This window comes from Alosa sapidissima, chromosome 2 (assembly GCF_018492685.1).
Source record: "Alosa sapidissima isolate fAloSap1 chromosome 2, fAloSap1.pri, whole genome shotgun sequence".
Classification (NCBI taxonomy): domain Eukaryota; kingdom Metazoa; phylum Chordata; class Actinopteri; order Clupeiformes; family Clupeidae; genus Alosa; species Alosa sapidissima.
In genome coordinates, this window is record NC_055958.1 from 34,328,375 (window position 1) to 34,353,164 (window position 24,790).

Below are 24,790 nucleotides of genomic sequence, written 5' to 3' on the forward strand. Positions count from 1 at the left end.
AGGCCGCCTTGTAGTCCCACCATCAAGGTTAAAGAGCAGTGACGATCGGGCTTTTGCAGTAACTGGCCCTAAACTATGGAAGGAGCTCCCACTACATATAAGACTGGCTCCGTCTTTGCCTGTTTTTAAATCACATCTTAAAACTTACTTTTACTTCCTGGCTTTTAACTTAGTATAAGTGCTTATTTGATCTATGTTATTTTCTATTTTGTTTGTTCTACTGTTTGTCTTTTACATAACTTACTGATATGTTTATTTGTACCACTCCCCCTGCTCTTGTGTGTTGATCATTCATTATCTGTCTATCAGATTTCAACTTTTTGTTATTATGACCGCCGCGCAGAAAAGCGACGGTCATATAGTTTTCTTTTCGTATCAGCAATTTTCCGTCAAGGATTCCCGGGACACTGAAAGACCGGGGTGCACGAAACTTGGTGGGCATGTAGCCCCATAAGGATAGCATGGAACCATTTTTCCATTGTGAAAACATTGTTCCATGCTTGTTTTCCATTTCATTTCCTTTAATGGTTATTTATGGAGTTTATTTCCTCAAAAAACCCTGACGGATAACCATGGTCAAAGTTTTACTCCTCCATAGCATAATAAAGTCCCTTTGATTGCTTCTGGCGAAAATTAAATCCTTAATCAACCAAAACTGATTGATATACACAATGCTAGTAGAATGCTCCATTTACCTGATTGGGATTTATCAACGTTCTACGGTAAAATATTTACATGTAATTCGCTGTAAACATATAATTACCGCTGTCAATGGCAACAGGTTTTGTGCTGCTGATTTAGACACTCTGAATAAGGTATTCTGTTTGCATCAATGTATAGTTAGAAGTGGATGCTATTCGTACCCTGGTGTATATAGTACTGTTATATCTCAACTTTACTGATGAATTAAGGAGATATTGCCGAATTTAATCTAAATAATATGGACCACAGATAGACACGTCTGTTGCTTACTGAGTACGAATTTAATGAACTCCACCTTATCCGCTCTACTCATAATACCCCTGAACATTCTGATGGGGTGTGTTACACATGGACATGACATCCCCCCTTTTCTTAGAATTAAACTCTTTCAGTTACAGAAAAGAAAACTCACAGTTCACAGATCACAATTCACATTTCAGGAATTCTTAAATCATATACTTTCTGGGCAGCCAGATCTGTAACATAACATCTTCACAAAATGAACATGCCAAGCGCCGCTGTAGCAAGGCAGCTCAGTTAAATAAGTGGATGGTGAAAGGCAACAGGTAGGATTTAAAGTGATGACGTCTGTACTTGGAGGCTTGCAAATATGAATGTTAACAGACTAACTAGCGTTTGTTAAGCATAATGCTGATTGAAACATAGCCTATTCCATTCAGATAGCTAGGTGGCCACCATGCTCATACTGCACTTTTAATGGCCAACTGCAAACAGAAATGTCATGCTAGCAACAACTCATTACGTGTTTCCATATCCTAACAATGAAGGCTCCTTGTAATAACTTAATATTGTGTTGTCAATGTGGTGCAAACAAACAAGGCTAGAGTGCCTATCAGCCTTATTCATTGTGAGCAATAGCTGGCAAAAGGACGTTATGAGAACCGTTTAGACTCTCTTAAAGTGGCAATGCACCATTTATCAATACTTATCAAGTATAACATCAAGTTAAACATCAAATTGGCAGCATTTCTTTAAAAACATATTCAATAGACACTAATGCACAGTAATAGTGTAAATTATTGGCCTTTTGTTTTGCTTTAGTGGTTTGTGTTTTTTTGTGTGTGTGTGTGTGTGTGTGTGTGTGTGTGTGTGTGTGTGTGAGGCTAATTGACAAAAAGAACACTTGCCCTCACCTTTGAGATACATATTTAGTGTTGCTGTGTTGACGTACTGGCTATAATATCACCATGCTGGGCTACCTCTCCCTCTACCTCTATCCAGTGCCGGTTCAGACCTCCATGGGGCCCTAAGCAAAATCCTGCTAAGGGGCCCTCCTACCTGAACTCTGAGCGCCAAAATGTAACCATTTTTTTTATAGTACCATCTGACACCTTAGTGCTCCAAATACAATCATCCCAGCCCATTTTTGGATGTCTATGGAAGTTACCAAATATAGTGTTTTTCCCAATAAAGGGTCTGGGCTATTTGCTTTTGATGCTTGCTGTACATATCTCCTTGCAAAAAATAACTGCAGTTTTTTTAAAGTAGCCTAAAGGGTTCTCAAACCTTTGTGGGCCGGGGGCCCCTCATGGAGTGGAAAATTCTCCAAGGACCCCATCATTGCAACATATAAAACTTAAGTTAATCATGTAGCTGTATAGTCTTTTTTCTGTTAGATGCTTATGTTATATGTATTTTCAAAAAAAAACATAGAGTGCTAATAGAGCGAAGCGGCGGTCATATAGGTTTAGTCAGATTTTTTTTTCTTTTTTTTTTTTTCGCATGCCCAAATTTATAGCTGTACCCGGGACACTGAAAGAACGGGGTACACGAAACTTGGTGGCCATGTAACCCCACATGGATATTATGGAACCATCGTTTTTTGTTTTGATCTGTAGCCCCCCCGCTGGACTGGACCCCCCGAAAGGAGGGTAGGGCAGCGAAGCGGCGGTCATATAGGTTTAGTCAGATTTTTTTTTTTTTTTTCTTTTTCTTTTTTTTTTTTCCCATCCCATTACCACTTATTTCATGTATAGCGCCACCTAGTTAAAAATTAAAAAGCAAAAAATTAGGTGTTTTCATCATAATATCTCTGGCTGACAAGGTCAAAACTGTACGAAATTAAAAGTGTAGGATCATTATGACACCCTCCGAATGCATGCCAAGTTTTGTGTACTTTCATTCATGGGGGGCCTTACAATAAAATAATTTATGTGTACATTTAGTGACGTACACCAACAAGGATTCCCGGGACACTGAAAGACCGGGGTACACAAAACTTGGTGGGCATGTACCCCCACATGGATAGCATGGAACCGTCATTCTTCGTTTTGATCTGTAGCCCCCCCGCTGGACTGGACCCCCCGAAAGGAGGGTAGGGCAGACACAGTTCTCTGTGAATATCTTGAGAACTGTAGGGCCTAGGATGACCAATTTTTTCCGTATGTTTGCCTCCAGGGGTCATGTTAACCCATTCCATGTGCACACATGTGCATAAACAGATACACACGCACACACATACATTTACAGTAATCATACGTATGACACATACTCACACAGTAGACATATGTACGCATGCATGCACATGCACAAACACACATACGCAGGCAAACACACAAGCACGCACATACACACACACACCCACACCCATAAACATAAATTTGTACACGCACACATGCACACAATTCAAGAATTTTTCCCGTCATCTACTCCCTGAATTTTTGGTCATTGATACCCGGGACACCGAACCACCGGGGTACATGAAATTTGGTGGGTATGTAGCCCCACTAGACTTTTACGGAAAAATTTAATTTCGTCCCCGGGGTTCAGTAGGATTAAAAGAAAGCCAAAATAAATATTCATCATCATCATCATGGCTGCATTTTCAGTATTGGCGAGAAGTAGTCGTTTGTCCACTAGATGGCGCATCGTTGCAGTGAGACGTAATTTTGTTGGACGTTAAAAGTGGGTTGGAAAAAACAATGGACGCTTCATACAAGGACTGTAATTTACTGCAGCGAACATCTAATAAGGATAGGACGATGTTCACATGAAGTGTAATTCCCATTTCTTCTTGAAGCCGAAATAAAACTCAGGATGTTTATCGGACATGCTTGGTTTTTACTGCAGGTACGTTAATCTTGTAATATCAATAAGGACCTAGGTAATGTTACCGTTAGCGTTGGTTGAGTGATGGAGGCATTTGATTTATTGCATTTGTAGAAAACTATAAATGCGGTTATACCAAGCAAATGTATAGCAGCACTGTTTGTATCTTTCGACTGTCATTAATTGCACGTGCTACAAAATCATTCTGTGCAATGGAAGATTTACCAACGTTACACCGGTCTGATACAGTTTTGCCTATACATGCGTGAGACTGAGACGCCTGTTTATTTTGTTTTAAGTGCGTGCATGAATCAGCCTATATTTTCACTAACAATAACGGACAAAAGCTCTTCAACTTTGGCCCGTTAAAGTGTGTATGAACAGTCTAGCGACGCATTTCATCAAGGCCCATTTGCACCACTGGTTAGATGTAAAACAGCATTTCGTTTCAGACTAGGCTACTGTTACTTAATTTGTGCATTAACAATAACGTTTCAGACTAGGCCTACTGTTACTTAATTTGTGCATTGACAATAAAGTATTACATGAACTAAAGATGACTAAAATCTTATGTAGAAGAAGAAACATTCACAAAAAATCCATCCATCCAAAAATGACCTTTGTTTTTGATAGCTGTTGAAAACGGCATGGAACTGACAGAGATGTTTTTGTTTAAAAATAAATAAATAAATAAATAAATAAATAAATAAATAAATAAATAAATAAATAAATAAAATAAATAAATAAATAACATTATGGTGATACCTTTTGCTTTTCCCAAATACAATGTAGCCTACAGGTGTAAGTGACCTTTCATCAATCCAGTTGCAATGGATGAACTGTGATGAACTGCCCTACTTGCGATTGTTTAGAGATTTTAAAGGTTTTATAACAATGCTACATCTTCTTTGGCTATTCTACAATCTATTCACCTTTTCAGCACCAGTAGGCTACTTTCTGTGCAGCCGCACACACACACTCAGGCATGCCAAACAAGCATACACAAAAGTTTCAAGAGTGGGGGATGGAGTAAAATATGGAGACAAATTGAAGTGTGATTTATTTTCGCGGAACGGCTGTACAGGACTGAGCGGCGGTCATATTTTGTACCGCTATGCGGTACATCTAGTTTCATGTATAGCGCCACACATGTGCACAAACAGATACACACACCCACACACATACATTCACAGTAATCATACATACGTATGACACATATGTACGCATGCATGCACAGGCACATACGCAGGCACACACACAAGCACGCACACACACATACACACACACACAAACACACACACACACACACACACACACACACACACAAATAACATAAACATGTGCACACATGCACGCAATTCAAGAATTTCTCAGAATTATGAACAGGCAAGATGGAGGTGGGGTTGTATAAAATGAATTTTACATGTGAAATCTATGAACTAATCATGTTTTGGTACTTGTTGTTTAGCAGGTACCAGTGAGAATTGAGTGTGGATAATGCAATTTAGTGAGACAGTTAGAATCATATAGGCCTTTCAGCGTGATTTATTTTTGTGGAAAAAATGTGCTGGACTGGGCGGCGGTCATATTTTGTACCGCTCTGCGGTACATCTAGGTGCTTGCTCAGATTTGAGGTGGAGTTTTTCCGCTGTAGACAACATTTTTCTTCCCACGTGTGTACAGCATTAATGTTTTTTTTTCGTAATGTCTGAACTGCAATGAATTAAATGCTCCATGTTCGCACTCTCTCCTGCACGCCATGTCTTGCACACGTGTGTCTGTTGTTTACATCTATGTCGCACAGCTATAGCCTACATCATTGTCACGAGTTAGTCACAAAATCCCAAATTCTTTTACTGTCTATGGCAAAATCACGGTTTAGTAACGCAGTAACGCAGGCTGCTTGCAAGAAAGTAAACGTAATCTAATTACTGTTTTTGCAATTGTAATCCCTTACTTTACTTGTTACTTGAAAAAAGTAATTGGATTACAGTAACGCATTACTTCTAACGCATTACTGCCCATCACTGGTCAAATGTAGGCCTATTGTGTTGAACACAATAGTGTTTGCTTCACATAACTTTCATTTTGTTGGCGGTTAATTAATAGTAAAGTGTTTTGACGCACAGTATTGATGTAACAGCAGATCAATTGGGCAAATACTGATACTGTAGCATTTTTTGCCATATAAGACAATTTCATATTGCCCGCTTGCTTACGACGAGACTCAGGCTGCGCAGTCGGCACCCGCTTCCTTATTTGAGTTTTGGGTTGCCAGGTTTTAGCCTATGACAAAATGGTTGAAATTGAAGTGATCGTGTATGTGTAGGGTGTATTTCATACACAATCTGGCAACCTGAATGGATCAATGATTCAAAAATTAAGTTTGATGGCCATGCAAATTACGGGAGTTTTCCGGGAGAAATAACAAAACGGGAAGGTGCTGGGAGATGACCTTGAAATACGGGAGAAACCCGGGAAAAACGGGAGTATTGACAGGTATGAGTGACACCCTCAGTGTGTTTGAAATGTCCAGTCGATTGCGCAATTTGGTCTTAGTTGCAGTCATTGCCGAAAACCCGGCCTCGCATAGATACGTGGTGGGAAATGGTAGCAACGTTTTCAGCGCTTTTACGGCTATCTCGGGATATTCTGCTTTGGTTTTCACCCAAAAACCCGCCAGAGAGGTTTCCTCATAGCCTACACACTCTTAAGACCACCGTCATTTGCAATTTCGATCAACTGCTCTTCCTCCTGCGCTGAGAAGTTAGGACTATTCGGGATATTGACAAATGGGTTGCGGACCCACTCATTGGTTTGCCGTGGATCTTTGGAGGATGGGAAGTAACGCTCAAACTCATTTGAAAGCACAACAAGGTGATCGCGCACCAGCTGCGAGAGAAAGGGCCCTGCCTCAGTCTCTCCCAAAATCCCCACTACTGTTTGGAACATATCAAATACACCCCGGTCCACTCGTCGTCCCCACAAATCAAGCTTGGCTTTAAATGCAGCGACTTTATCTGCCAGTTTAAAGGCAGTCATCATTCTCCCCTGCAGGGACAGGTTGAGGTCATTAAGCAACCCGAATATGTCACACAGGTAACCAAGTTTTGACACCCAGCCCTCATCACTAAAATATGCAGCTAACGGTGACTTCTTTTCTGTAAGAAATCTCTGCAGCGGCCCTCGCAACTCAAACACTCTGACCAGTGACCTGCAACCAACCAACTTGGATAGCGTACCACGGTGACCCATTCACCCTCTCTAACAACTGTGCCTCAATATCCTCTGACATATCATCAATTCGCCTATGGACAGTGCTTGCAGAAAGCGGTACCTGAGCTATTTTTTTAGCTGCAGCCTCCTCAAGGACTTCATTGCACATGCCTTTACCAGCAGGCAGAATGAACTCTTCCCCAATAGTAAAGGGCTTCTTAGATTTAGCAACTATGTAAACTATAGTAAAGGGTTTCTTAGATTTAGCCACTATGAGGCTTTTAGCGCAGCCACGTTCACTACTAAATGTACACATAAATTATTTTATTGTAAGGCCCCCCATGAACGAAAGTTCACAAAACTTGGCATGCATTCGGAGGGTGTCATAATGATCCTACACGGGGATCCTACATAAGTGGTAATGGGATGGGTTGACATGTCCCCTTAAGACCAACATACAAAAAATGTGGACCTCCTAGGCCCTACTGTTCTCGAGATATTCACAGAAAACTGTCTCTGGCCACCTACAGGCCAGTTGGTGTATAGTAACATAAATTAATTTATTGTATGGCCCCCATGAACGGAATTCCACAAAACTTGGCGTGCATTGAGAGGGTGTCATAATGATCCTACACTTCCAATTTCGTGCAGTTTTGACCATGTTAGGTCACAGATACCTGTGATTACAACACCTCATTTTTACTTTTTGTTTATAACTAGGTGGCGCTATACATGAAATGAGTGGTTATGGAATGGGTTGACATGCCCCCTTAAGATCAAAATACAAAAAAAAGGTGGTCCTCCTAAACCCTACGGTTCTCGAGATATTCACAGAAAACTGTGTCTGCCCTACCCTCCTTTCGGAGGGTCCAGTCCAGCAGGGGGGCTACAGATCAAAACGAAAAACGATGGTTCCATGCTATCCATGTGGGGCTACATATAAGCAACGGCAGCGGCGGACTGATATTACCTAGGATTGGAGTGTGCTAACCTAGCACCTGCGAACTCTGCAACTAGAAGGACTGGACCTTTAATTCTCTGACTCATGGTATTTTCATCGGCAAGGGAAGCTCAAGTAAGACCTGTTGCTGCATGCTTGTACAATCCGGTGTGGCTGTGTGAATGGGCTAACGTCACTAGTGCGACTGATGGGTTTGTAGTTGTTGGAATTACGATCTGTCACAATGTTGTAATTCAATAGTTACGAAACAAACTGCAATTGTCTTTACATGATAAAATTGTCTTTAATATTGACAAACATCATATGGGTAATTCAAGGCACAAGTCGATCGGGACCAGAAAACAATTTCTTTCACCATTGACTGCTGTTCATAATTTTTTTAAAGATAAGTCCCATGGTGACTAACGGAAGGGGTGTGACTTCGGCTTTCTATATGTGATATCTTTAAGAACTTGTTGACTGGGGCTGTTGCAGTCTGAGAACAAACTTCCGCTAATTGTTTTTGTAAGTTGTACCAACTTAAGTGTGATTTACTGAGAATTCTGAGTCCGTGTTAGTTGTGCCATTATGTCCTCCTTACAATACTTACAGTGGGCATCGCTTTCAAATGACCACTTCATTCGCGCATTACGCGGCGTGAAGCTGCGTGAAGCTTTAGTACCACTTTCAGCCACTGTACATCGCTCTGCCTGCCGTCCCTTATATAATTGTTGCCGAGAGTAATCCCAGCCTACGAATTCAATAACAAAATAAATCATGCATAATTAAACATTACCTCGATTTAGGCTACTTGGGTATGGCTTAAGGCTTGACTACACGAAAATCGAAATCGAAATTTGCTGTCTACATTATTGTCAGTGTTGGGGTTAACGCAACTACGCAAATCAAAACAGTGGTGTGATAATTGAGCCAGTAGAGAAATAACTGTTCAGAATTAATCTGTAGCCTTGGGTAGGCTTCTGCAGAAAACAATGTTGTTGCCGATTTAATACTATCTGGCGACGTTTTTAACAGGCTAGACAATAGAGGCTTAGACAACTATGACCCACGTTTTGGTTTCGTGAATTAATTTGCCCTACTTCTTGACTGCAATGTAGTCAATTGACTGCTTGACATGTCATTTTTATTTTTCTGTACGATAAACAGTTACATCTGCTTTATGCCGCAGAATTACATTCATATTTGGCTGACTGCAGACGCGCCACTTCCCTCCCCATATTCCAATATTAAGATAGTATGAAGTGCTTTTTGTATAGGCTACTATCATAAAAAAATAGTTAAAACGAATAGCTATTTGCAATTTGACAAAACACTGGTCCTCATTTTGCGAATGCGAGGACGATATGAGCCTGTTGCATTTAGTTAGATGTCCGAGTCACGCATAATGTTTGAAAACCACTGGCTCGTAATCACAATAATTTAACACACGACAGTTGGATAACCTACTTCATCATGTCCCCATGCCTACATTTTTGTGAGTAGCATAGAGATCGTTAAAAACAATAAAGTATGGCTCTCCGTTTGTGACATCGAAAACTTATATTTTTAATAGACTACCGTCGAAGATGCTGACTTGCAAAAGCCTCGGGATAACACGTTATCTCCACTATCATCAGTCATGCCCCTTGATCAAAGTGGTGAATGAAATAAAAGTTTGAGAACCACTGGCTTAACAAGTTACCTGCAGTCCAGAACACAGAATCTGTTGCAATATTCTGATGATCGGCGATGATATCGGCAAATGTTTGTTTTCCAAAGTAAGACTTTCACTTCACCATGCACCTTCGACAATACCTGGCCTACCTGGTATCATTACAAACATTATTCTGTGTCCTAAAACTGGCATATTTTATGGCATTGTGTCATGTAAGTTCGTTGCAAAATCTAGAGAAATGTGTGAGGTGGTCAGCGGGGGACAATTGAGACACACATTGGATTGTGTTATTACTTGAACATTCCACACTATCCACAGCTGTGGTAGGCCTATCAGGGGCAGGAGGATTACTGTCAGCGCAGGCTTTATATAAAATTCTTCAACAGAAGGCCTCGAATGTTGTCTTGTTTGTGGAGCGCTTTGCTTCGCTTCTGTATTTTCGGCTTCATTGAAAATGAGGGCTTCCCTCAATGACCCTCCGAGAATAAATAAAGGTTGAATGAATGAATGAATGCAGGCTTGCCCAAAATAAAGGCATGTGATTTGCGCAGCCTACAGTAAATAACAGGCCCGCCAGAATGTGCGTTATGATGCTTTTTTACGAGCAAGATGTTTTTGGTACCCTACGCACACTGCATGTTCTTAAATAACAATGATCATCAGTAATATTCGACCATTAATTTGGGTAAATGGGCAAGCGTGACCACCTTGATTGGCTGATTGGCTGATGATTGTAACGCGGGCATGATTCCAAACACCTCCCTTAAGATGATGAGTGACAGGTCTCAGAATGCGTGCGCTACACAAGGACGGAAGATGATGAATAACTGGGGCCGTAGGCTATTCACAAAGGCTTTTATCTTACTACTAGGAGTAGGCTACTCCTAAATCGCACTTAAAGATTTTAGATTGGAGTTTTCTCTTAAAAGTTATTCACAAAGCCTTTCAGACAACTCCTAAACTAGGAGTGAGTCTTCGTGGCTATGGATGACGTCATTACTCATGCACGAGCTTGACTGAAGTGACCACCTCTATTGGCTGACGATTGTAACGCGGGAATTCCAAACACCTCTCTTCCGATGATGACTGACAGGTGACAGGTCGGAGAATGCGTGCGCTACACAAGTAGTGCGAAGGACGGAAGATGATTAATAACTGAATAAAAAGGCCTAGCCTAAATTAATAAAGAATAAGGCACAACAAATAGCTTAGTAGCCTAATGAAACATAGGCCTATGGATTGATGCAGTAGACTTTAGACAGTAGACTGCAGTAGACCTTTGCAACATTATTACATTAATCTGTCACCATATCCCTAGGCTACGTTTGCAAAGAGGAGAACATTTTAATTTGATTCACAATGAAACGTTACATTTCATTTACATGTTAACAATGAGTAGTTTGTGTTGTTGTTGGTGGCGTTATTGCATCCCTTTTATGAATGCAAAATTGTTCCCTCGCGATTGGAAGCTCCTGTTGCGCATAGGCTATTTCAAAACATCGCAACGTAAAATGCCACAAAAAAGCTGTTTATGAATAGGTCTTAGTGAGTTAGGAGTCCTCTCGACTTAAGCTGTCCCAGACTTAGGTGCTACTTTTAGGTCTAAAATGTTTTGTGAATTACTTTTTGTGAAAAAATTAAGAGTCCTAAAGTTAGGAGTGACACGCCCATTATTTTTAGGAGTTGCTCCTAAATTCGCCAGTTAGGAGCTACTTTTAGCCTTAAAATTCTTTGTGAATATGGCCCCTGAATAAAAAGGCCTAGCCTAAATGAATCAAGGCAAAACAAATAGCCTAGTAGCCCAATGAAACATACGGATTGATGTAGTATCTTGTAACATTATTAAATTATTCTGTTACTATGCCTACGTTTGCAAAAGAGAACATTTTAACTTGATTCACAATAATGTTACGTATAATTTACATGTTGACAATGATTAGCCTAGTTTTGGTTGTTGTTGGCGGCGTTATTGCATGTTAGTTATGCCTACAATGCAAAATTGCTTCCTCGCGATTGGAAGCTCCTGTAGCTGCATAGGATTTCAAAACCGCAGGTTTGTGAATAGGTCTGTGAGTAAGGAGTCCTCTTGACTTCTTTTAAGCTGTCAGAGGTGGGAAGGTGTGATTTTTTGGGGGAAGGGCCGGATTAACTGGGCACAATTGTCTGATGGCCCCCCTTCCCCCCAGCCAACGTGAATCGGGTGGTTAGTTAATAGGCCTATCGTGAAGATTTTTCCTGCCATCTAAGGCACGAGCGCATCTGTGAGGCCAAGCCTCACCAAGTAGCTCGTTTGTTTACAACTAACATTCCATTTAATTAAACTGCTTTATAGGCTATGCCGAAATAGTTTTCAACATTTTGAATATTAGTGTCGGGTGAATTGAAATGTTCTCAGAGTAGCCTTATGGCTGAAAGCTGCTTGGGATCCTCCCCGTCAAGCAATATAACCATACAAACGCGCTTCCTGCACTCATTGTTTCAAAAGGAGTAATTTTGGCTTGGTATGCCCAATGAAAATAAATTAACGCAACGCAACACAACACAACACAGACCCCGCTTCTCTCGCGTCAGTCACTGACATGAACGAAACACAGAACCCGCTTCTCTCACGGCAGTCACTGAGTCCTTAGATTAGTTGGTAGTTAGGATTTGATGATTTAACCTATTATTATATTTGAGTTCTTCACTGTCAATTTCAAATGTTTGTGTGCATCATGTACACGTATGCTTATCTGCTTCTCCAGACATGAACAAACTCATCTGGCACGTCTCTCTCTACAATGCCGGCCCCAAGCACATAATCCCACCCAGTCTCCTGCTCAAGGTGTCTTCCTGTTTAAAGGGACTTTTTCTCCCATTTTTTCTCCCAAGGTCCCATTTCCACATCTGTATCACAGGGGCAGTGTGTAGGATGTGTTTGATTAATGGAAGTTGGTTCTGCTCTGTTTGTTTGTTTGAGATGTGGATTTTATCTGCTATATCCCCTAGACAAATAGACCTACTACTGTGCTATATGTTTAGGTAGCACAGTCTATCCAAGTACTCCTAAGATTGATTGTGTGTGTTTATTTATTTTTAAACAGTAGACTACTTACTGTACTGAACAGTCTCCTGCATCTTCTCCCAGACTCTGAACTTCAGGTTGCCCAGGTGCTTTGCCACATTGATCAGAGCTCCTGAAACCCTCTCTGGATCCTGCAGTGTGCACTGGGCTCTGGAATAACATTCAGGAGTCAGTGCTGCTGTGTGTTTGGGTTCAGAACCACGGAGAAGAGAGAGACAGGAGGCAGATCACTCACCTTTCCACTGTGCTCTTGTAGTTCTGGAAAATAAAAAAGAGAGTAGGTTGAACATTATTGGTACAATAAGGTCTTTTTGTAGAGTGGACACATCCTACACATAAGTATTTTTGTTTTGTTACTGACTGACCAGTTGGTGCATAGCAGGCATAATGAAAAGATGGACGCCTTACTTAAGGGCACAACGGTGGAAGCCAGGAATCAAACCGACAATTTGAAGGCTATTGCACACTAGCCCAGCTCCTTAACAACTACACCACTACCACCTAGTTCAACACACCCCTGATATCCATAAATGCTGCCAGCAGAGACTCTCTTCTGTCTCAAACTCAAAGCCCTTTCTGTTGCCCCCCGTCACCTGCTACTGCTGTACCAGATCATATCCAACCCATTCTACTCTACTGCTCCCCCTGCTGCTTCAATATGATAACTACATCCTACTGCCTCCACCTCATACTCTACGTGTCACCCACACTGCATCCAAAATAACTGGCCTCCTCACCCCCAACCTATCAGACCTCAACAGTAAAGCCACCAAACACAGAGCAGAGACAATGGTGCTGAATCCCAAAGTGAGCCCTGAGGACTAAGGACTAAAGACTCACAAACTTAATTGATAGGTGCCAAGTGAGTGAGTGTGTGAGGCCACATGGGCTCAGATGGGTATAAATGGGTTTGGGACAGCACTTCACAAGATCACATGTTACCTTGGCGACATTTCATAACAAAGATTTTGCAGACACTTGCCGGTTTGTGAGTTTTCATTTTAAGTTTGTTGCTTTTCACACAACCTGGGCACAGGAGCCGGCTGCCTTATTCCCTATGGTCTCTGCGGTAAATGTCACACCGCTTTGATATTTATGGGTAATTCCCTTTGGTGAAGTCTGCACTGACGCAGACTCACGGAAAGGGCTCAGTAAGTGTGTACTCAAACCCTCACACCCTTTGAAATGAGACATTGGAATAGCCCTTACGAATTTCACAAGAACACGCAGCAAAGTTTGTGAGTCTGTGAGTCCAGACTTTAGAATAGGGCCACTCACTTAGCACCTGAGATCAATTAAGTCTGTGAGTCTTTAGTCCTTAGTCCTCAGGGCTCACTTTGGGATTCAGCCCATATCTGCATAATGAGTCATGGTGGAGCTGGAGCTGGTGAAGCGCGTCTCATCTACAAAAACTCAAAAAAGGAAAACAATACACCAAGAATTTGAAATTATTTGCTTTAACTCTACAGTTGTATTAATCAAAAGCTTATGTATTTGTTTTAACCTAACCCTTCCACATCAATCACAAATTAGGTGCTGATACAGCAAAATTCCAGCAGAACCGAGATTTACAGAGCCAGCCTTCCTAGCCCTTGCTGCCAAGGTGAAGGAAGCAGAACATTTGGGAAGAAAAGTTATTTGCTCACTTAGGTTAGACGAGGCAGTTATCAAGGCACATGTCCTGGGATGGAACTCGCTACTCGGAACTCGCCACTTGGAACTGGCTTTGTCGACATTGGGAATGGAGGGGATGATGATGACTCTTCCCCGGTAGCAAAAGATGCTTTGGTGCTGATGGTGGGTTTCTGTGAATGGCTCCTGGAAGGTACCATGTGCCTATTTCTTCATTGATGGCCTAATAGTCCAGTGGACAGAAAGGTGAACCCGGAAATGTTGAGTACACCAAACTTTTATGATGGAAATATATAGTATGGGTTCCCAGCATGCAGAAACTGCCGGATGCTAATTTGCATATGTTGGCAATTTGTGTAATTGAGCTAATTAGCATAAATGAGCATAATCACCTATATTGATCATATTATAAAAGCTGCTTGGCCAAAATGGACCATGTTAGTATGTTTTTAGGGGTTACTGGAGATGCTGATGCTGACATTTTCAAGATTCAAAATCACTATTTAAACTTGGTTTGGTCACGTTTTTACTCTCATTAAGCTGATTTTGCTGAATTTTTGGGGGCGATTTAGACATATTTTTGGAGGATAAAAATGTTCAGTGTTTAGGAATAATTTGGATCCTCAAGTTATTTCTGAATTCCACAATAATTTTGGAAATAGCTATTCACTGGCCCTCTGCTGTGACTCACAATTGAGTAACAAAGGGAAGAACTAGCCTCTACTACTCCTCACTGTCCTCTTCCGTTGTCCTGTCGCCATCTTCTCCAGACTCTTCATCCCTGTCCTTCTGCTGTTTTTGCTGTGTAATTATATTGCCACATGTAACATCACTGCCTTTGCAGAAACAATAATTAGTACAGGCCAGGCCTGCAGCTGCACAGCTGCACTTTCCAGATACATGTATACACAGTTTTAACCCAGCTTTGCAGTTACAGCTGATGACATCTAACAAATCAGGAGGAGCAACAGGACTTGAATCGAGCAAGGTGGGCAAGTTCCTCTCCTTTCTTCATACCCGTCTTCTAACTCCCTCCAAATGCGGTTATATCAACAGCCGGTGGATCAGGACGGTCTGCTGCTTTCCAAAGCAGCACCTGTAGATGGGCACGTTTTCCATGGAGGAGCAAGTTGCATTCTGTAGGAGACAGTGTCTTCAGTGCTGGAGGAGCCGGGAGTGGGAGACCTCACCGCCAGGGATGAATTACTGCACGGGCCTACCGGGCCCTGCCCAGGGGCCCAAGGGGTCAGGGGGCCCTGAAGCCCAAGCCTTTGCATGAAATCATTGCCTCAATATCAACACATCAGGATGTAGGCTATGAATCTGATTGAATTTAGTATTGGCCATCCCCAAAATGCACCAGAATACAGGAAATCACATCAAACAAATTAAAACATTTCTGAGGAAGGACCTCTAAACCCCCCTTCCACATATGCGACAATTGATGGGGGGCCCTTAATACATCTGGGCCCAGGGGCCCGAAAGTTCATAATCCGTCCATGCTCACCGCTAGGTGGAGGCCCAAGCAAAAGGATCCGTAAGGGGTACTAAAAAGCTTAGAGAAGCCTTCAGTAGAAGCCGGAGACCAGCTGTCGCCTGGACCTAGCTACGGGAGAAATGCTTGCCTGAAGAGGGTTTTGATGCAGTGGCCACGGCGGAGAAGGACTTCACGCTACTGGGAGAGCGGTCTGAGGAAGCGGCCTTGGAAAATAAGGTAGTGACGCTGGCCTGGGCGCTGACTTCACCGAGAGAAGACCTTGAGCCCCTGCCCCCGCCGGACAGCTTTAGGCTGGTGTTGGCAGTGGCCCTGGCTGCAGAGCAGAGGTGGAGCGGCAAGGAGGTGGTGCCTTGAGGACGGACGGTTGGCGGAGCCTGTTCGAGTCGGCCTGTTCGCCGGTGCTCTTTAGAAAAATAAGGGGGGGAAAAGTTTGTTGTGTGAAATCCGATGGCACGAGCCAGAGAGAAGGTCTAGGCCTTGGCGCGATCGTGGCGATGTGGAGTGGCCGGAACAGCGGAGGACAGCTCTGCGACAAGGCAGCAGAGGAGGGACGCCAGCGTCGGTAGCTGTAGCTGTGTGCAGCGTTGCCGGCTGCGATGGAACTGGAGTCTGCTACCCCGACTGGTGAGACGACGGAGTGGAGCATCGGAGGTGCAGTGCCAGTTACGGTGCTCAGCGCCGGGGATTCTGTGGCAGTGGAGGCTAGGCCCCGCCAGGTGTTGGAGGAATGTTGCAGTGGTGCACACTGCGAAAGTGCGACCTGAGGGCGTTCTCTGAAGGGAGCTGGGGACGAGAGGCGACAGACCAGGTGACTGCTAGCACGCCCCGCATTGGGCCGCTGGTGGTTGTGGTTCCCCAGGGTGAGTAGGGCTCTTGCGGTGTGTGCACCCCACCTGCTGTGTGGCAGTGCCAGAGACTAATTGCTGGACTGAATGTGGGAACGCCCGCGCCGAGGATGGCAATGGCTTGTTGGGGGAGCTGTGCAACGCCAGCGTGCTGGACTGTGCTTGAGATTCCCACGATGTTTCGCGCTGGGGATTCTGGGAGAACTGAATGATCATCTCAATACCAACGTTCCCAAAAGGCTTGTCCCAAGGAGAACAGTATTACCTTAAACACACATGAGGAAACGGAACAGTCCAATCAGTAGACTAGGATAAGCTAGCCAACTATGCTACTTTGTTTACAATATTTCCAGGCTTCAACCAGACAGCTGAATGTGGTAGAGTTGTAATAGAAATAGTAGGCCTAAGCTATAGGCTAATCTGCATAAAGTGTGCTGTCATAAATATCAGACATTCAGTATTCTCTCTTTTTATATCAAGATATAAAATAATACAGATATATTACATTGTAATCCTCTGGTATTCTAAGGTAGGCTATTGAAATGTCTAGCCCCCCCCATCCAAAAAAAGAAAAATCGAGGTTTGTATCAAACCGTGGGTCAAAAATCGTGATACGAATCGAATTGTTAGGTTGGTGTATCGTTACAGCCCTACTGTATATCGCTACAGCCCTATCCTCCAAAAATCTGTCTAAATTGTACCAAAAAACTCAGCAAAATCAGCTTAATGAGAGTAAAATGTGACCAAACTAAGTTTAAATAGTGATTTTGAATCTTGAAAATGTCAGATATGGACTCAGCATCTCCAGTAACCCCTAAAAACATATTAACATTGTCCATTTTGGCCAAGCAGCTCCTATAATATGATCAATATAGGCTATTATGCTAATTTCTGCTAATTAGCTCAATTACACAAATTGCCCAACATATGCAAATTAGCATCCGGCAGTTTCTGCATGCTGGGAACCCATACTATATATTTCCATCATAAAACTTTGGTGTACTCAACATTTCCGGGTCCACAATGGGGCTCTATGGGCTGTCCACCGGACTATAAGTGGTGCAGAGCAGGCAAATCTTGTCAACATCTGCATTAAAAAACTGACAGATGGAAACAACTGGAATCCATGCCTTTCCATGGAATTATTTTTGGAATCTGATCCCTTATCATACCTGTTCATTCATACTCGTCGCCCGACTTATCGTGACTAAATTCAAGATGGTGGCGAACGGTAAACTTCCTGAAGGAACTGTCTGTATAAATCGTCTTGTAAATAAACTACCAGTGCTTTTTCAAAGTTCTCAATGTCTCGTCATAGCCGAGATGAGCTATGAGACAAAAGTTTACACTCACTTTACGTCGATTTCACAGAACTTCTCCTTTAAGGAAAGACTTGATGATTCTTCCAGTGAACTTTGGGATTCTTGAACTGATACAGATAAATAAATATTTAAGTTGAACCAACTGAATTTTACAAGTTTGCAAGATGAAATAGCAAAAAAGTGGAGATAACTTTTTTTCTATTTTACCACGTCTTGCTGATTATTTGAGTTATATTCGAGGTGTAAAAGTCCGGCTCACATTTTTGTTCCAACCATTCACTTAATGAGCTGATTCTAATTAGCGCAACTCTTAAGCCAAGTGGATCAGCTCATTAGTGAAATCACCTGTATTGTTTCTACTTTCTACTTTCTACTTTGACACGAACACCTCTGATTACTAACATGAATTCTCCTGATTCTCCCGATTTCCCATTTAGGCCACATTTACATCAACCCACATAAATACACTGTCAAGCGCCATAATAACTATGCCAAACCTATGGGTGGCAGTGTAGGGAAAGGAATAAAGCCATGCTGGTCAATCAAAATCCACAGAAACGACTAACACGAGCAGGAAAAATGCTGACCTCCGTGCGATCCTTCGCCTCTGCTCCTCCATGTAGAGCAGTTGTTGCAAATGCAAACAGGCCAGAAGCGTTTGCACAAAAGTAAAAATTAGTAGCACCTTAACAGCATCCATGATAATCCTGATCAGTAGCCAAAGAAACTGTAAACATCAGGCGCTCACATGACGTTAAGGATTTTCTGGCGCATAATGTGACGTTTAAGAAGCTAAAACGCCGTTTATCCCTGTTGACACGGCAGCACATAACCGGCGTTATCAGAAATCTCCACTTTGGCCGGAGGTTTTAGAAATAATCGTTTTCTGTGATAAAAACGGGGTTTTGGTGTAAACGAGAGGCCAAACGGCAGGGGAATATCTGCGTTTTCCCTTCGTGTAAACGGGGTCTTATTATTGGGATAAATGCAGAGACCGAATTTCCCTCACAGGATCAAAAGAGTATATATACCCACTCTGGGCCTTGTCCCTCCACCCCTTCTTCACACGGCTCCCATCAGGGGAAGATACAGTGGCCTGATACTTAAATGATGCTCCCCGGCAGTGCCTTATATGTGTGTGTGTGTGTGTGTGTGTGTGTGTGTGTGTCTGTGTGTGCACACGTTTCACTCTTCTCCCATCTTATTGTGTTCCTGCTCTCCTCTCTAGAATCATCTCACACCATATCAACAGCACACTTATCAAAGCCCAGTTGTGGTGTCAAATTATAATTAACTACTTCGTAATCAGAAGAATTATGACAAAGCAATAGAATACTGCAGAAGGTGTAGCTTTAATCCAACATTGAGTATGGGTTCGCGAAGCCAACTACTAACATCCTGTCTTACACAGCTTATATACCTCTTTCCAGTAGCATCACTTGTTTTGACCACTCAGAATAGAATAGAGCTCCTATGTCCTTCTTACCTCTTTTGGTAATACATATGTGCCTAGGTATTTATTCTATTTCTACCAAGGACCTTTGACCTGAGCTGAACACTGCTAGGGATGTCCAGTCTCTTCTATGCATTCACTTCCTTATAGGCAAACCTCTGGGCCCCTAGTTTGTGCTATATTTACCCCTGCTCTTTCCACCACACAGAGGTTACACATTAGCCCAATGTATAGAACATCTTTTAGCACTACTACAGAATATCTTATCAGGAGGCTTTATAAAAAATCCACCACATATTCCCCCCTATTGAGGACAGTATGTACTCAATCATGCAGCAAGATTAAACATTATTATTATTTTAACACAACCCCCACTATCAACAAAATTCAGCAGTGAAGCTGATTCACTGCAAACCATCAACTAGGCTAAAATGGCACAGCAACCCCTATACAATTAATCATTCGTTACCAACACCAATCATAAATATCACACCCTTAAACCATCCCTTAAAATGCCAAATTCAACAGTGTAGTCTCATTAACAATAGAATGGCAAGTTTCAAATCCTCTCGGTGGAAGCGAAAACCCTTAAGGAAAACCTCTCTCGTCTGCAATCTCTAGAGGAAAAACCTTCATAAGGGAAACTCTTCTACTGTCCCGTTATTACGGCAACACTTGTTTTTCAACAAGCGAGAGGAGAAACTTTCCTTCAACTACACATATGCTTTTCCCAACCCCAAACAGTCCCATCAAACTGAGCAAGCGAATCACATCAGTATTCCTGATGGGCTTTTTGCAAATAGGGCTAGTCCTATAATATTCTAAGCTTCTACATGAAGACAGTTTACATGCTATATTTGCCCTCTTCTCTGAAAACATGTCAACACCAAACTATTAATAACTCATACTTCATTGCACACAATTTGTAGTCCATTGGTCCTTGGAGATAGCAGAGTGTAAATGCAAACGCAGATGTATTAGCAAATGTTGGATGCTGCGCTTCAAGTGTGAAGTGTGATACGAATGAAGAAACTCACAAAAATCCTCTTCAATGCTTTGTAATCCACAGTCCATTCCAGTAGCTCTAAGGAGCTATTGGGCACACTGTTGAACAGGGTTGGTGTCTGAATCCAACACCCCTCATTTCTCCCATCCTCTATGAGGAGCATCAGTTCTGGCATCATTGGCATGTTTCCATTTCCTTGTCATCAGTCCTGGCCCTAGTATCTCTTTCCACAAGGTTTGCCATTTGTTCTTCATTCATCAACAACAGTGGCATTTGACTACTGATTCCTTCCACCACTGTTTTACGCACTATGGACCTTAGACACGGAAGAAACAAAAAGAACACAAACCCAACTACAAGTAAACATATTCCTATGACTATTCCTATTGGTGCTAGCCATATTCCTAATCCTCCTAATGCCCCCTTAAACTGTCGTTCTATCATTATTAGTTTTACCATAGCTGTGTTATGGGAATAAAATTATTGCACTATACTCCTATGTTGACACACACTCCACCTTCTCTGGCTAATATCTGATCCAACATCATCCAGTGGTGCATAGCTACCCTGGAGGTTGTAGTCACCTGTTCTCTTAGTGCTTCCAGCACATCACAGACTGAGCTCATACTGGGAGATTCATCACTATTCCAGATTCCTGTGGTGGTAGATAAGATTTGGTCAGTCAATAATGTCTGTGTTACCTGACTCTTCTTTGTCGGGCTCACTTGTGAAAGAACAGTTGAATGACTCATCTCCTGGGGGTTTGGTGGTATGGTCATGGACTGGGATTTCAGTCCAAGAGTCCCTGAACTCTGTGGGTCCTTATTCACTTCCTGATTGTTGTTGAGGCAGATGAGGTTGGGATGGGGTCCCCCCTTCCAGACTGGATTCATCGCATGAAAGTCTATAGTCAACAGGGGAACAGGAGCATACATGCCAGAAACACTATACCCACCACTGCCAGGATCATTTCTGTTCATCCCTCCATTCTGTTGCTGCAGGTTACATGAATCCTGATTCGGGCTCTCCTGAACTGTCTGTCTGGCCTCCTGTTCTCCCTCTGGTACACCCTCATCATTTGAGTCTGTCTCTCGGTCATCCGCCGGTTGTTCACCTCCTGTTACACTGTCTTCAGGAATAGAGGCTTTAAAACAAGATGTGAGATGATACCAAGTTTTGCACCCTTGTACTCTCACCGCTGTTGGAGTGGCCTGAGTCACTCGGTATGGTCCTTCTGCCCTTGGTTGGAGACAGGACCACTTGAACATCTTTAAGTACACCTCATCTCCAGGGAGTATAGGTTGTTGACTCTTTTCCTGTAGGTCCTTCCAAAAGTCCTGTACTTTTCCTGCTTATAAATTGTTTTGTGAGTTAATAACAATTATTCCATATCATTTCTAATTTATCCTCGGAGCTGATCCACAGGTGGGTCTCTCAGCCTTTATCTTTAGTGCAAAAAGTGAGTACTCTGGTTATGTTGTGACCTTATGTGCATTGAAGCAATGTGTAAGGCATCACACCAGTTTAAATCTGTTGAGGCACATAATGGAGCAATTCTCCCATTTAACGTCATTTGCCCTTATTATCTAATAAACCATATCTAGTATTTCAATTCTAGGAACATTTTTTTTACTTTTAGTAATAAAACTTCAATGCATGTTTTTCCATCAGGCCCTAGGCCTGAACGAGCTTCTTCCCACCTTGAAAAACCCTACAAACCACTAGCAGCGTTCTTTTGTTTTTATCATATAAATATAATCAATCACTAAGTGTTTTATGATCCTTCTGGGACCAGTATGTGTCCTAATGGTTTAGACAAAACTATCACTTTCCTAATATTATGATTATACGCATGACATTTTCTTAGACTATCATCAATAACTTCCTGTAACTATGAAAATCAAAAATCCTTCAATAAAAATATTCCTCCTTACTACTCCCCCCTTGCGCATAGATCCCAAATATGCGCAAGAGAAAGCAACATGTCAAATATCTGTTGGGAAAGAATCTAGTTAGTATCATTTAAATGCCACTAACCATTAGAGTTACGGTTATGGGATTTAACAGACTTTTTTTTTTCCCAAAGGGACGTTCAACTAAAACAATAATCAAATAATGACAGTAAAAAATTGTAAACATCTGTAACCCAATGTAACAAATGTAACAAATAATATGATTTAACATTATACCAGGGGTTCGCCCCCCTTTGTTACTGTGATTAACAGAATAGAGTTGGTGGACCTCCATTCCTTCCATGAAGACCAACATCTTTCCACCAGCTTTTCTATTTTTGAAATAATAAAGCATTGTAATCTTCTGACAATGACTTATGATTATCCTAATTCCATCTATACTCTCTTTGCACAGAGACTAAACAAATTTACATATAAGCAATGTTATTTTACTTAAGTTCAACTTGGGATACTACTTTAAGACTGGTTATTATGTAATCTATATTAATTAGCTGTTGTAGAACATACAGTATTCTCATAATTTCTTCATCATGCCTTAATCCAAATTTCTGCATGCCATAGCCTTTCGATTATGTTCTATTCATCAAACTGACCTCTATTCCAAATAATTTTAGCCCTATAGTACTTCAGCTTAGACTATTTTTAAGTCCTAGTTCTATTTTCTTAAGCCTAGTCCACACGTACCAAACCTATCTTTTTTCCTCCGTCTTCCGTGGAACCGTATCAAGAATATTTGCGTCCCAACGGATCCATCTCAACACGACCCAACACGTTACTTCATACCCCAGGCCTATAGGTGGCACTGTGTGTTTACAGAAATTCACCAAAACTTGCAAAACTTGCGCTTTAAAAACAGACAGAATAGGCTATGGCGAAATGGCTAATGCAAGGAAACCAGAATTGTTTGTGTGGACTGATGGTGAACTGTCAACTGTAGAACTAATAAACTTTATTTTACGGTTTGTGAAGGGTGCAGTCCCGTCCTTTATTTGGCTAACGCAGGTAGGCCTACTAATCACCTTTACTTTCTTTGGTTGTAGGATAGTCCGTGATTCACATTAGTTTTGGCTATCACCACAATTAGGCTACTAAACGCAAAGCTTGCCCCAGTTCTAGGCTATTCTGTTGCCACATTTATAATATTGCTATAAAACCTTCGTTAGTAACAGTCAATACTTTTACCTGCATCAAATCGTGCATTCGCATTCAGTGTGCTACCATCGGCTTAACGTGAGTTCTAAGCGTCTTTGTATGCTTATATCTGATTTCACTCAACTGTGAATGCATGTATATATGTTGTAAGACATGTAAAATAAATTAATGACACTGGCACTACGCACAAATTAATGTAGCCTAAACTTACACCGCACTTTCCTAATAACTTAAGTTCTCTCGCGTCACTGACAGTAGCTAGAATGCATAAAAAACACCTGGAAAAACAGTGTTCAGTCCACCAAGTCATAAGCTATCGGCGCTGCGCAGCATCAGTTGTAATATTTATCTTAACGGAGTGTAATCGTAGGTAATGTCATGTATGAAAACTAATATTGTTAGGCAATACTATAAGTGCAAATCCAGGGCAGCTAAGTTGTGGCGATGACATCATTGATACGCAAACAGGATGTGCGGTTTCACTGTCTAAACGAACTCAAACGGGCTACGGTTTCAGATTTCTCCACTCTGGGACCAGGTTTCAGAAAAGTGCGGTTTCGGGCAGTGCGTTTACAGGATTCGTTTGGACGCTCGGCCAAGACGAAGCAAAACCTCTGCGTTTAACCTAAAAAGCATCTCCGTGTGGACAGGCCCTTATTCTATCAATCCTATTTCTCTGCTTTCTTTATCTTACCCATTGTTTTTTCATCAAATGTTATAGTATAGTAAGTGGGATCTTTTGGCTTCACATTATGTAAAGCAGATATTACATCATTTCAATATTCCTACAAACTTTATATTTCCACATTAAAGCTGAATCACTTTATTCATTAGACTTGTTGAGTGTGAGTGACCACTAGGGAACTGTCAGGATCTAAAGGTAATCTTTCAATGAACAACAGTTCCTAGGGCACATGCAAGTTAGTCTTACTTACTTACACCACCAGCTCTCCTGAAAAATTAATGGGGTGTCATTTGTATTTTAGAAAAACATTGTTGTCACTTTGTCACTTAATTTGATAAGAACATTTGCATTTACAATGACTTAACAGTAACAGTAATCACTTCTATTCAAATTAACAATCAAAATATAATAAAGGTAAAAATAAGAGTAAATCATACTTTACATTTTTCCTAACAAAGTATTTACTTACTTACCCTGAGATGTCTCAACTATCTTTTCTGTGCCTAGTCTGGGCATCGTTGGGTATCAAGTGGGCTCACCCATAAGATAGTATCTTTT

The 24,790-nt window shown here is 41.7% G+C and overlaps 1 protein-coding gene across 1 annotated transcript in view; it reads right to left on the minus strand.

Moving 5' to 3' along the window:
• The window catches only part of LOC121697189 (E3 ubiquitin-protein ligase TRIM35-like), a gene marked incomplete at its 5' end in the record, with an annotated part of 36,277 nt that overhangs the window by 3,535 nt on the left and 7,952 nt on the right, over positions 1 to 24,790 (minus strand). Inside the window, 2 exons of the mRNA XM_042078586.1 lie at positions 12,698 to 12,816; positions 12,902 to 12,924. Of these exons, the coding sequence (XP_041934520.1) occupies positions 12,698 to 12,816; positions 12,902 to 12,924 (142 nt within the window). The remainder of the gene's footprint in view (positions 1 to 12,697; positions 12,817 to 12,901; positions 12,925 to 24,790) is intronic.